The sequence below is a fragment of the Apis mellifera genome, linkage group LG2 (genome assembly GCF_003254395.2).
Source record: "Apis mellifera strain DH4 linkage group LG2, Amel_HAv3.1, whole genome shotgun sequence".
NCBI lineage: Eukaryota > Metazoa > Arthropoda > Insecta > Hymenoptera > Apidae > Apis > Apis mellifera.
The window spans coordinates 6,506,704-6,521,296 of NC_037639.1; the positions used below are offsets into that span (position 1 = coordinate 6,506,704).

Genomic DNA, 14,593 nt, shown 5'->3' on the forward strand with positions numbered 1-14,593 from the left:
AAAAAAAAAATGTAACGCATCAATTTCTCAATTTCCCCATATCTTGAAGCTGAGAAACGTATTATTCTAAAAAAAAAGAAAAGAAAGATTACTCGCAGAGACAGCGTACACACTTCCCTTCCATAAATCAAGGCGTTCGGTATAGAATATTAATTTATAATAATGAAGCATCGATCCGTGGAGAGAGAATCGCATTCTGAAAGGTTGCGACAGTACCCACTACGGGTAAAGGTTACGAATACGAAATTGCAATGCCGTCGTCGTGTCGTAACCTTTTCTCGAACACAGGGGATATACACGCGGGATAATGGGCTGGTATTATCCCGCGTTTGAATTGTAATTACCTTGCCACGGCCTCCACGCCTATACGCTCAATACCATTTTTCGACCTGTTGCCTTGTCTCTCGCGATTTTATCTAACGAAACCCGTGCCCGTTTCGCCATTGATCTGCGTCATCGGGCTCAGGTGCGAAACTCTCTTATAACTTTCGACGCCGTTTCGCGTCATCGAACGAGACACCTCGTTCCATCTCGTTCCACAGCGCCGTTTCCTTAGGAAACGTTCCTCTCTTTGCCTGAGCGTGAACCTTAAAGAGGAGGGGCGGGAGTGGTGCATAGGAACACGTAAACGCCTAATGAACAGCGAATACGTACGCTGGGCGTAACAAGGCGTCTGGCTTGTTAATTAGCCGCTTAAGAGAAGCTTAGACGATCATTGCAATATTATCCAGCTTGTGGATGGTTGTTAACCGCGGCTATTAAAAGAAGATATAACGCTTAGGTGAAAGGGAATGGTCTTTTGTGCGAGGCGCGATTACGAGGTGGTGGCAAAAACGCGACGCGGCTATCCGATTGTGGGATGATTATTTTATATTTACGATCGAAGAAAATCTTATATCGTACGATGGTATAATTATTCATCTCTTTAATTAAGATCGGTGTATCGCGATTATACAACGTGCGAAGATTATCTCGAAAAGTGATCTCTTTGTCGGTAGTTTTTAGTTTTTTTTTTCCGGGTTTTAAACAACTTTACAAAAACCGGTTAATTCATCCAGGTGAATTCGGTTTAATAGACTAAATAAATAAAACATCTTGCCTACGCTTTGCGCAATCTTTGGATATTTCGCAATTTGTCTTCTCTAATCCTTGTAAATTTCAACCATGTATTTTATTGCTCGATATCGAAATTTCGCAATGAACGATTTCGTTAGGTTGGTTGGAAGATAATTATCGATTAATTGGTATCGTGTTTTTCTTGTTGGACGGATGTGTACGGTGCCTAAAGATGCTCCGGAGACCTCATGCAAGATACCACGGGGTGGTCGCAATACGCGAACGTTACGAAGATGCGGGACGATGAAAAATCTCTGGTATCTGAGGCGAGGATCCCTCGAACAATGGGATATCTTCGGGACCGACTCGGTTACGGTGGACAATTATTGCTCGATTGCCGGAAGATAATGTTTCATCGTGGATGAAATAATGATTTTCTTTCGGCCGGACGAAAACATGTGAAAATTCCACGATAATGGCGGCCGTAAATTATTTCTGTCCTCGATGGCATCAACGATAATTGGATAATCTTCGAGGGATGAACGATAAATTTTGAAGAAAGGAAAAGTGATCTGGTTCACTTTCCTCTGTTCAACCACTCAGCTCGGGTACTTACTTATACACCATAATGTACGGCCGTAGTTTTCTTTTACGACTTTTACGCCACGCGAGAACACCATTTAATCGAACGGTTGAATCGCGTTATGAGACGAGATGTGTAAAGGATTCGTCTTTATTTATTCTATTTGATTCTTCAATTACTTTCCACCATACTTTTTTATCGTTTAACGTAAGTGTTAGGAAAATATTTCAATTGAAAAAATTAATATTTAACTATATTTATTATTAATAGATCAATTATTGGATAGATCAATCTTTTCAATTTTCAATACGTTTAAATAATCAAATATTTGATCGTGTTCAACAACGATAAAGTCAGCCCGCTTCGTTAGCCCATATTTCTAACTTATCCGCGCTTTTTTCGTTCGTCTCCAAGAAAAAAAAAGGAAAAGGGGGATAGAAACGTGTGCTCGACGTCAGCTTGCACCGCATATCCGCCACGAATGTCGCAGATTGCGAAAAAGACGTACGTGCCCTTGTACTTGGCTCAGCCGCATACGAGCCGCAGTTCTTTTCTTACCGACATAAATCCTCCTCCTTTTTTTATTTTCTTCGTGCTTTCTCACAGCTGAACGACGTTAACGCGGCGAACAACGACGTCACTGCCGCAAGTCGAACGCTTTTATTTTTCCGCTCGCCTCTGCGATTCTCACACGATCCTCTCCCTGTCTTTTTCTCTCTCTCCCTCTCTCTTCTCGAGAAACCGGGGTGAATAAAACAGGCCGCGAGACGGGCAAAACTGTTTTCACCGAATCAAGCTCCCCCGATTTCCGTCCCAGTGACGCAATTCCGTTTATCCAATCAGATGAACGATAAGATGATAGAAAGTAGGATATGATCGTTAGGAGAGGAACAGAGTGCAGTTTTTGCAACGAACGATGCAGCACTTGATGATACTGTAGTGGTACAGTCATCCACAGGAAAGTCTTGGTTAATAAAAAAAAAGAAATGAAGAAAATTTTGTAATTATATATACGTTACATAATTTTTCTATAAAGTAATAACGATGATGAACACCAGTTATTGTCGTATCTCTGGGATGATGATTTTGCAATGAAAATGGTAAAAAATTTTATTTTGATAAAACTAGCCTGTTTGTAAGATGATATGAGAAGAGAGAGATTTTTAAGTGTAAATTGAATTTTTTTTTTTTATGAATTCAAGCACGATTTCCTGTGTGTCTGTCCATTTATTATTCACATAATGATAAGAAAATAAAATAAAACGATGAGTGAAAGGAGGATGATGAGTAAAGTTTGTTTAGGATATAATATTTCAAACGAATGAAATTCTTCCTTCTTTTATTCCTATAATATGAAATTCGTATCAATTGAATACTAAGAATCCTTGAGAAAATTATCCATATTAATTATCACTTTATGATTATACGTTAATTTCGTTTTAAATAAACAAAATTCTTCGAAAACAACTGAACTGATTTTGATTGATCGGGTATTAAGGGAAAGTAACGCGTCATTGTTGAAAATATAACCGAAACGGTCGAGAGACATGTGTAAATAGATATCTTACGTGTCATAATTTGCATCGATGAACGTAAATAGATTTTTTTAAAATGAAAATGAATTAATTTCCCAGCCGGATACCGGATCGACTTTCGCAACGGGGAAAGACCGATTCAAGCACAGCCACGTAAACTGCGTGCTTGAATGGTAAACCTGATCGTTAGCCCGTGAACGGTTCTACAATAACGTTTAAAGTGTTTTTATTAGGTAATAAGACCTATTGAAATCGATAGATCAACAGGGCAGTAAAATTTATCATCTCGTACAGTATCTCCTATATTTGCATAAGAATTTTTTTTTGCTCAGATCAGAGTTGGAGAGTTCCGTTGTATAATCGGCATCAATGGATATCATTCTACTCTCTTGTAATCAATTAAAAATTATCGTGTCCTGTCGATTGGTAGAATTTATCGTCCCTGAATTATCTTAAATTTGATCTACTAATCGCGATACCTTGAATATTAATTCCTGGAGTTTCTGGAATTATACTGGTATATAAAAAACCGAGCGCTGAAATTTTAATGCAGCCGTAGATCAGATCTTTCAAATCTTCGTTAGTTGATCGTGATTCATCGAAATTTAATTAGCTTTTTTCTTTTTTTTTTTTTTTTTGCGCGGAAATATTTATTACATAAATCTCAGATTATGAAATTATACGAATATAGCAACGTTATTGAACTTGAATCTAATATTTTTCACAAGTATCGATCATGATTATTTCTAATTTTTTTTCGTTGAATCGAAATTGTCTTTCCCTTGTCGTAATTACGCTAAAAGAATAGGGATAGGCTGAAAAGTGTAACAATTCAAAGAGAGCTGTAGACAATGGTTGTCAGTGTTTTATCTGTTTCGTGTAGGCGCTTGGCATTCTAATAGTAACACGGCCAACAGTCTTTCTTATTTATAGTACATTGAAGATTTCTTCTGACAAAAATTTCATCTGATATTGATAATATTTGCTCGCGTTATTAAATTCAATATTAAATAAATAATCTTTACTCTTTTTGAAAAAAAAATAATATTAAACGATTGATGAAATATGTTTTAATTAAAAACTTATTTATTTTTGCTGAGCTCTCTCAAATGATTGACCAGTAGTATTTTATTTATCTAAATATGATTCATTGGATGAAATGTCAGAATGATTCTGATGAAACTTGAAACTCTATGGACAGAAAAGAATTATGAGAAAAAAGAGAGAGGGAGGTGGGACTAATTCACATTTTTATTTAATTTCTCGAGCAAACTTTCATTCTATCTATATGGGGAAAATTTGTGACGCATATAGGCGCAAAAACTGATTGTTACCACTTAATTGTTTCCTGTAATCAATGTTACATTATCAACTATATAATTAAAATTTAATTTATATCTTTTTGCGATAGAAAAATTAACTCATTTTTTTCTCTCTCTCTCTTCTCTTGCGAATAAAAGCGTGATTGTAATCTATGATTTCCGTTATTTTTTTTTTTTTTTTTTCTAATAAATAACTGTTTCTTATATTTACGCTCGGATGAAAACTTTTTTTTTTTTTCTTCTAACTACTGGATTAGTCATCTATCACATGATCTGTAAATGTATGTTGGCACGTGTCTTTGCTTCTGTTGCAAACATTTGAAGAATCCTGAGCATTTATTATTTTGCAGAAGCTTGTGTATGTGTAGAATAATGAAAAACGATGATATCGCGATTCTTGTCGGGTAAAATAATTTTTCACGATCATTCGCCACATTTCAAGTCTTGTTATTTCTTTTTTAGATTTATCATTCTCTCGTCACGATGATATTAATTTTGATAAAAAAATTGGTTTATTTTACACCAATTTATTAAATAACTAAATAAAGGAGAAGATATTGGATAGTTATCTTTGCTGCTACGATTAATCGTCCAATAAAAATTCTTTATCGTAAGATAAACAAGCCTCACGTAATATCAGCAATAGAGATTGCTTCTTAATGAAACAATTATTCTTGAAAAGTAAATTTTCAAGATATTATTATATAAACTCCTAATAACTTTATTTACTTATGTTATATTTTATACAAATAAAAAATCACTAGCAATAATTTATATCGTGTAAAAAGTAGAAAATTATTAAAGAAAAAAGAATAAATAAATAAATAATAACACATATATATATACATATTTCATGATTCTTTTTCAAATTTTGTTTCGTCGTCAAAATTTTTCAAAATAATATCTATCCTTCGAATACGTGTATCTTTTCGAATATAATCACACGTTGAATATAATCTCGATCATTAATTCACGAGTATCGTATTATCCCAAGCATCGTACAATTTACACGATCGATTAAAAACGAGGCGTAATTTCCGGTACTTGAGCAGACAGTTTAATCTCTGAAAAGTTTTACGTCAGAGCAGGAAAAGTCTGGCCTGGAATCTGTTTCACAATCCCTGGTAGCGGCGCCATCGTCCCGCATCGCCATAAGTCAGAAAGGGCCATTGTGTCCACTTTTCCTCTATAAAGCGTGTCGCGGATCTAATCGTCGACTAATCGCCCACGCAAATACCTGCGTGCTCTCGCGCGAATCGTTAGAGTGCACAGAGTGCAAGGAGCGTGTATACCGGGATATTTACAGTCGGATCAAGGTTGGTAGCGGATTCTGCGCTTCGTCCCGAGCAAAAAGAAACTGCCGCGACAAAGCTTTTCATCGGTTATTTTCGATTCTTACGATATCATCTTTCTCTTTTTCTTCTATGAAATGCGAGTCGCTTCCTTAACGATAAGAAACGCATATGATACGTGATATAATTGCTCATTTTGTTATTTAATTGGTACAATAATTTGGCTTTTAGATATTGGAAAATATATATTTGCAGAATAAAATAATATGGATGGTGAAACTTTTAGGGAAAAGTGGGAGTGAAAAATGTAAAAATTATAAAAATTGGGAATTTATTATAAAAGAATTTTTTAGAAAATCCTGACGCTTGAAAAAATTTTAATCTAATTTAATTTATTTTGATTAAAATTTTATCAAAATTAAATATAAAATAAAACTACTTATTAATATAATTTTATGGTGAATATGAAGGTTATAAATTTATTGTAAGTACTCGTGTCATTTATATATAAATTCAAATATTTCTCAATTTTTTTTTTTTTCAAAGTAGGTTAAAACGTAATAAGTTTTCTTGTTTTACAAATAATTAAATTAGACACTCTTCATCGTTACTTTTAATTACAAATCGTTAAGCAAATTGTACAGTGATCGTATCATCGGTAAAAACGACGAACGTTTTGCGCATGCGCGTGAATCTTTAGTAGGTCGCGTCAACGGCTTGAACGAACACGTCCCGCGTCGCTCGTTCAGTCATATAAAGGTAACTCGAGATATATCACGCGTATAAATTCCCATAATCGACTAAAAAGTGCCTTCACCTTCACCTTCAATTCGTGTCATTATCACAAAACACAAGTGTCGTCGAAAAGTTTCAAAATCGAGTGATTCGTGATTTGACACAACCTCTACACGTGAATGTGCCAAGTGAATGTATCGTATTTATTCCTTTCTCGAAGTTGCGTTGAGGACTGATGGACAAATTCCTCGAAAGAATGGGATATCGACGGAAAAAAAGAGGTAACTTTTAAAGATAATCGTTCGAGTGATCCATAGAAATACGTAGAGGGTATCGTTGCACCAAGGATTGTCAAAAATTTTGCTAGGAAGGCGCGCGAGAGAGGTGCGCGCGCGCACGATAGTAGGTCGAATCGCGTTCGACAAAGTTCGGCTATATTCGGCTACGTTCGGTACGCTCGAATTCGAAGTTCGTTCGCGGCGACCGCGCGCTCGCTGTTCGGTCAGTCAGTCAGTCGCACGCGGCATACGAAGGCCTCGAAGAGTCGAGGGAGGTTCGAAGACGCGCGAAACATAATAGAATAAGAGACAGAGACTGGATAAGGTGAGGGGAAGGAACGATAAGTGACTCGAAGAAAAGAAAACACAGGGTGGAAAGACGACACAGCGGAATCTTATATCGCGCGTTGTCTTTTGTTCATAAAGACTGGAGCCGCTCTAGCGAGTGAGTCGATCTCTCTTCTCGATTCGAGAGATCGACTGCTATCCTTCGAGGCAGCGTCGGTTTGGCAGACGGAAGAGAAATTGGCAAAAGTGTGATAGCAGAGAGGAAAAAAGCACCTACAAATACGAGATGGTGTACGGAGGAGGCTTCGACATGGTGGAAACGGTGAGTTAATATGTTTTTGTTTATATGCCGCGAGCTATATGAGGCGTGGAAAAATTCTTCGAATTTTGTTTGAAATAACAGCTTGTGCGTCGTGCGTTCGTGTTTATATTGCCAATCGTATAACATACATCTCTACCTAATATTAGTTCCTTATTATTTATATAAATTTATAAAATAGATATTCATTGGTAGAAATTGATTCATTGGTAGAAATATATATCTTATTAAATGATAATACGTTACAATATTTTAACAAAATATATGATATCTGAATAAATCTTAAAATTTATTTAAAAAGAAATTGTATTGAATAAGGAAGTAGTATTTTAGAGATTGTGTACTGAGTATATGTACAGTATACATATACTCATAATAGCAAGAAAAAAATTGGCGCCAAAACGGTCATCATTCGAATGCATACTACGCATGACGCGAATGCAAAATTAGGCGCGAATTTTAAAACAGTTTTTCATTCCTTAACACTCGATATAACATATAACATTATATATTTATATTATATACAAGAAATGTTTTCATTGTATTAATTAGATATAATAAAGAAAAGAAAAAAATAAGAAAACTTAAATCTTAAGTATAGTATTAAGCGTAATATTAATTTCGTAATTAATAAATAAAGACTACTTGTTTTTTTTTTATTTCTTTCAATTTTCTTTCAATTCAATACAATAATAATAATCATAAAATTAATTTTCATAGTAAATTTTATGTTTTCTCATTCTCTTTCTTTTCTATTATAATTAATTATTTAATACAATGAAAAATTCATTAAATAATAATAAAATCATTACGTATAATCAAAATTAATTAACGAACACAATGTTGCATATATACTTAATATATTCTCGTCGAAACGATTTTCAAAAGTTCGTGATTCTCAGAAAAATGGAAATGAGTTAGCGGATTTCACGGGATTTTTATCGCGAATTAGCTGACAAAACTCTCGAGACATTCGAGGTAAAACCTATTTGCACGTAAAACGCACGCACGGCAATTAGAATTAATTTGACCGAGCCACTTTAAAGGCAACGGGTGTTTTACAAGTGAAATGTCATTCTAAACCGGCTGGTTGATGATAATGAGCAAAAATGTCATCGACCTGTCAACGAGGATTTGGATAATTTTTTTTCCTCGATGATTAAAATTTTGTAACATTCGCGTAACATCTGTCTTTTTGTTAGTAACTAACTACGAAATCCTTGTAAAGTATATTTGCAAATCAGCGAGATAAATTTATCTCGTTTGAATATCTACATGTGTGGATGGATAAAAGGTAGAATTCTAAGAAACTTGTGCATAATATTTTTGTTCTGCGACAAATGTTTTCGTATTCGTTCACGCATATGTAAATCCCGTAATGAATGCTCGTGTAATTTTTATTTTATTATTCTCTTCATTATACGTGATTGCATCGATTAAATAATCAGTGTAATTTTATTTTTCATTTACAAATTGTTTGTTCGATCATTGAGGAATAGACTCGTGATTGATTTTTCTACGATGATAAATATATCATTAGATTATGTTATTAAGTTAATTATCGAGAGATGCAAATTTTAATTCATTGTTTCATTCTTATTTATTATTTTTATTCCTTTATCGTTTTATAATTATATTTTTTTTTTCTCAGATTAAAATTGATTACTTTATTTTATACAGATTTTTGATAAGGATCACGTATTAAATTTTAGCGTTGTTTTTATAGTAATTAACTTTTATGATGATTAATATTCATATTATATCTCGACGTTTTTAACGAGCAACTTCGATAAGACAGTTGTACATATATATATGTATTTTATGATGTAATTAGGGGTAACGTTTCATCTTGATGGAAAACAGAAATTATTAATTTCTAAATAGGAAATATTTGTAGAAAATATAGTCAAGTATATTATTTTGTTATTTCGTGTATTTATTATTCTTTTATTTCGATAAAAGTATATTATCATTAATAATATTTTAATGATAATTACTTAGAATTCGAATCAAAGTTAGAATTCTAGATCAAGTATTTTTTTTTTTTTTTTTATATAAAATTTAATATACTGTATTTATTTATACACAATTTTTGTTTAAAAAATATCTACGTAACATTCACAAACACAGTTTCTTTCGTTCTAGATTCGCTCCAGTTTCTCTTGATTCGTATCTTCGTGCATTCAAAGTAAACGTGCTTTTCTTACGATTTAATCGAGATTCGATATCGTTGAAATTATTCAACGCACATTATCTTACCCATCGTGAATCAATGTAAACGCAGTTTCGCTATTACGAACACATTGTCCCAGTTTGTTTAAGTAGATACGGCCCTGTTGTAGAAAGACACAAACAGACGATCGCGCGGAAGGCTAACTTTCGAATCTACTACTACTAAATTGTAGCTAGTCAGATAGACGAGAAATTCACTCGTAGGCTAGTACGTAATGGAAAATTTTATAGCGAAAAAAGGAGGCGAAATGCGATGCGTTTCCGAGATTTTTCCGATCAAAATCTCGTTAGGGAATGTAATTCTTCATTTACGACTTGTCGATCGTTCAAATTGTCAATCATTATATTAATTATGAATCTCTTCATCGAGAATAAAATTTTTTTATTACCGGTTTGTATATCTTGTCACGATCTTTCTTTTCTTTTATCATTTAATAAAATCGTTTTATTAAAATAAAAATATCGATAGATGCACGGAATAAGAATAAATTATCCGCATATTTTTTCTTATTATATCCAGTATTCAACTTTTAAAGAAGAGAAAATTAATTTATTATTTAATATTCGAATACTATTATCAAAAAATATATATAAATTTAGTTATACATCAAATTCGATTCTTTGAAAGTTAATTTTTCATCCTATAAAAATTATTAGTTTTTTCAAAATTTCAATATTCCGATTAAAATTTGAATTATTTTCAAATAATTTTTATCTCATGTTACATACAAAAGGAATGACGCAAGCCAATACGCGAGAATTGATAGGAGAGAGTGATTATAATTGATTCCTTTTTATCTCTTCTTCGATGATAAACTTCATTTACGACGGAGACATTAAAATTATTTTTTGCTCGTCCATTTTTCTTGCAAAGAGCAAGATACCGAGATTTAATTTCGCTTTCACAATTTATTTTTTTTTTATTTTTACAAAAATACACATAATTGCACTTTTTCTACTTATACTCTCTTTCTTTCGCTTCTAACTTCTCGTGTAACCGATTTCGATCTATTTCTTTAATATTTTGCTTTATACGTTTTCTCGTAGGAAATATGTATCATCGATTCCATTTTAATAAAACTATAGACAATTATTTCACATGCCATTTAGCTTTATCTCGTGTTTCGATCATTTTTACTTTATCTTATTTTTTTTTTGTCGACTGGTTAATGCATATGTTCTGTAATAGAATTATGTATTCATGAAAGAGCTCTATAAAACCCGACGACATGAATTTTACATTACCATATTCACCTATTAGATGTATATAAAATTTTGCTATTCTGCACTGTCACCTTTGTCCTTCGACTCTATGCTATATAGCGTTTCCTTTCTTCCTCGTTTTCCTTCTTTTTCCATCTTTATCTATATATATATATATGTATGCACTATCGAAGCGTTCATTCCTTCTTTAAACCATTTAACGGAGCGTTGAATTCGAGTCGCTCTTTATTCTTAAAATATTCCCTCCTCCTCCGTGAACGAGATACCTTCATTTCGTATTCATTCTCCTCCATGTTTGCACTCGATCGATCATATGTAAACTTAACGTGGAAATTCCACGAATAATTAAGCATCTAATATCACCGTTGAGCATCATTTAAAATCGTGTAAAATTTTCCATAATATTTGTTATCGTTATTTATTTTCTAAGTATAGATCAATATTTAGCCACTAACTCATATTTTAAAAGGATTATTAATTTATTTTAGAAAAATCGTTTTATTCTAGAAATTTCCATTATTATTAGACGTTGTTTCGTGTTTCATCGAACATAAAATTTCCCATACTTATTATTATTCAATATTAATCATTTGTCTTAGAGAAATGTTAATAATAATACAAAAATTTCTAGAATTATTGTTAGACATATTTCGTCGTTTTATCGTGCAATGCATAGGACATGCATTAACATCAAATATTGCATTCTTTGATTAATAACATTCATTTCATTTTACCGTGTACCTCTATATTTAACGATAACGATTTCTCATTGCATATGAATTTTTTTTTACAATCCTCTATAAATCTACATTGTAGCTTTTTTTTTTTAATAAAGATTCGTGCCAATAGCCGTGTTTTATATCAGTAACACGCACCGCTGAAGCAGTTTAAAATCCGTTATTAACATTTAATTTCATCATATTGCTTTATACGTTTTATTCATTGGGATATTAAATGGAAATATTCCAACACTTTCTTGATCCACGTTCGTTTTCTTCGAGTTTCTTCTTTTTTTTCTATTTTTTCTTTTTCCTTTTTCTTTTTTTTTTCCTTTAGCCGTATAATAATGATGATTATATCTCATTGTGCTCGTAAAGTTAGTCATAAACCGGCAATATAATACATACGCGTGTCTTGTTCATAATTTTTCAAGAGTTTAAATGCTTCCCTGATTCATTCGGCCTTCGTTCGATATCAACTTTTATTCAAACTCTGTATATTTACGTGTCGAAACACGAATTTGAAAAGTGATCGCATTTTCTTCACCCTCGATATCCTCGTTACAACAAAAATATTATAAAAGCGACAAGTTGGAAGCGTTTGATCAAATATTTTCCACGTAACACGATGGATCATACCCGTTTGTCATTGCGGTACAAAATATAGTAAAAGAAAGTTTATTTCATCATAGAAGCAATGATTCATCGTACCAATTCTTCCTACGTGCAACACGAGTCGAAATTCCTTATGTACGAGTTGTTATTGTTACGAAATCGGCCTAATTTAATAAGAATATGTGAAAGGGATAATTCTTTGAGATTCTTATAACAAGTAATGATTCATTATATCCCATTCTTCCTGTACAATAATATATCATTCAATAATTAAATTTTTTTAATTTTTCCTAGAAAACTCTTTCGTAACGTGGAATCTTATAATAATTCTTCAAAAAAAAACACTCTCCAAATAATTTATCATTGATTACGTCACTGCAAGGACTATCTTTATCAGGATACAGGACGATCAGAGACGTTTAAACAGTCACGTATATACTCTCTCGTGGCCAGCCACGTAAATAGAGTGTAATTAAAAAATTTCTTTGTGTCGGGGCGTTGTATATATATATATATATAGTTGATGTCCTTGCCGAGGCAATTCAAAATCCTGTCTCGCATTAGCGAGGGCGTGGTTGGCCGATCGTTCCTGGTCCGAGGATAGCAGCTTGGTAGTAATTGCACCAGACTCGTTTCAACACCGCGACTTTTCTCCAATTCTCCGCCTTTTCCTCCGCCAATTTTATTTCCGCCTATATATATTTCTCTCATCTCATAAGAATTATCCTGCACTCCTCCTTCTCTTCTTTTCTCTGATTCCGACGCCTCGGAATCGGCGAAACCGCTGGCGAAACGTTTGTTGTTATATAACTATGGACTCGGGAGATTGCAATTACGATCGTGATTGAGGAGTACCGTTGTCGAGAAAATCGCGGTATTTATTAATAGAGGTGTCTCTTGGGCCGGTATTGATAAACGATATAACAAGAGTAGTCCTTGAACGAGTTGCACGAGTAGCTGAGCGTGACCGAATTCGAGAGGCGGTTCGAAAGATTTCGATCGTGAGTGGACGGAGGGAAAGTGATAGGTTACGAAATGTTCGAGTCATCTAAATCGGTAACTAACGAATCAGTTGACCCTCGAAACAGTAATCATAAGATTGAAAAATTTTGGAAAGACAAAATGAGATCGAGATGATTTTTCGAATTTCTACGATTCTAATATCTTTCCTTCGAATAATAATCGAGTATTAATTTGAGGAAATTGAGGATTAAGTTAGGAGAAACTAGAATATATTTGGAAAATTTTAGAGTAATTCGAAATAATTTAAATTTGAGGATAGAGATATTTTTATATCGCAAATGGTAACTGGGAGATTCGTTCGTTTCATTCGTTTCTGGTAACTGAGAAAGAGGCGACCTTCTCGACTTTCCTGGAACCGCATCCAGTTCTCTGTCCCCTTTCGCCCTTTCGCCTTCGTTCTTCACCCCTCTGTCCTTTGCGCCGCTTCGAAGCGGATCCGAAGAATTCGCCGGTATTATTCCAAGCGAAAAAATGTTTAAGTGCACCGCGTTACTCAGGTGTCTTCTACCCCTCTTTTGTTCTCCGCGTAGCCAACTTTTCAATTCGGGTTCCACGCATACGGCACAATACAGCGATCATTGCAACAACAACAGCACGAACAATGCCGATTTACATACACGTGAGATTTGTCGATTTTTCGTCGTCCATCCAATATATACGATTCGTCGATGTGTATCGATATATTTTTACACCGTGTATATTGGTACTGTCTGTGGACAAAATATTCGAAGGGATTTTATTGGGAATAATAAAATTATCTCGAGACTTTTAAGGGAGATTCTCGAGAATTTTGTTGTTAAATGTGTGATTAAAAAGAAATGCGTTTGCATAATTCGAAAGTAATTTGAAAGAAATTATGATTTCGTTTCTTTCTATATTTTTTTTCTTGTGAATTGTTGTGATAGTTTTTTTTGGGAGGGAGGACTTTTTATTATATAAGAATATTAATAGATTTATATTTTAGTTTAGTAAATAATTGAGTACTTTTTTGCAAATTCGTTGATCATCGAATTAACAGTGAAAGAAAACAGAAAATCGTATCGATTTACATTTAGTATTAATAAATGCAATCGAATGCTGCCCGAGTTTGTGGTATTAACCACACCGAAGATCAATGGCACCTCTAGACTCCGATAGAAAGGTCATTTGAGTCTGAACAAGGTCTGAAAAGTGGTCAGGTGAGATTTAGTATTGCTATACTTTTTAAACTTTTATTTATTTATCAATCATCTCTCTCATTTTTAGCAGTAATTATTTATAATTTTTAAATTATATTATATCGTAATTTTGCACTCACTTTTTGAAATTAAATATGATCATAAAATTTTGTTTTTGTTAAATATTTTTATTCGATCCGATTATATCTTGAGAA

At 33.4% G+C, this 14,593-nt stretch overlaps 1 protein-coding gene across 1 annotated transcript in view; it reads left to right on the forward strand.

Moving 5' to 3' along the window:
- Positions 1 to 6,491: 6,491 nt before the first annotated feature.
- LOC413060 (DNA-binding protein D-ETS-4) overlaps positions 6,492 to 14,593 on the forward strand; it is a 61,916-nt gene continuing 53,814 nt past the window's right edge. Inside the window, exon 1 of the mRNA XM_396511.7 lies at positions 6,492 to 7,411. Within this exon, the coding sequence (XP_396511.3) occupies positions 7,376 to 7,411 (36 nt within the window). The 5' untranslated portion in view covers positions 6,492 to 7,375. The remainder of the gene's footprint in view (positions 7,412 to 14,593) is intronic.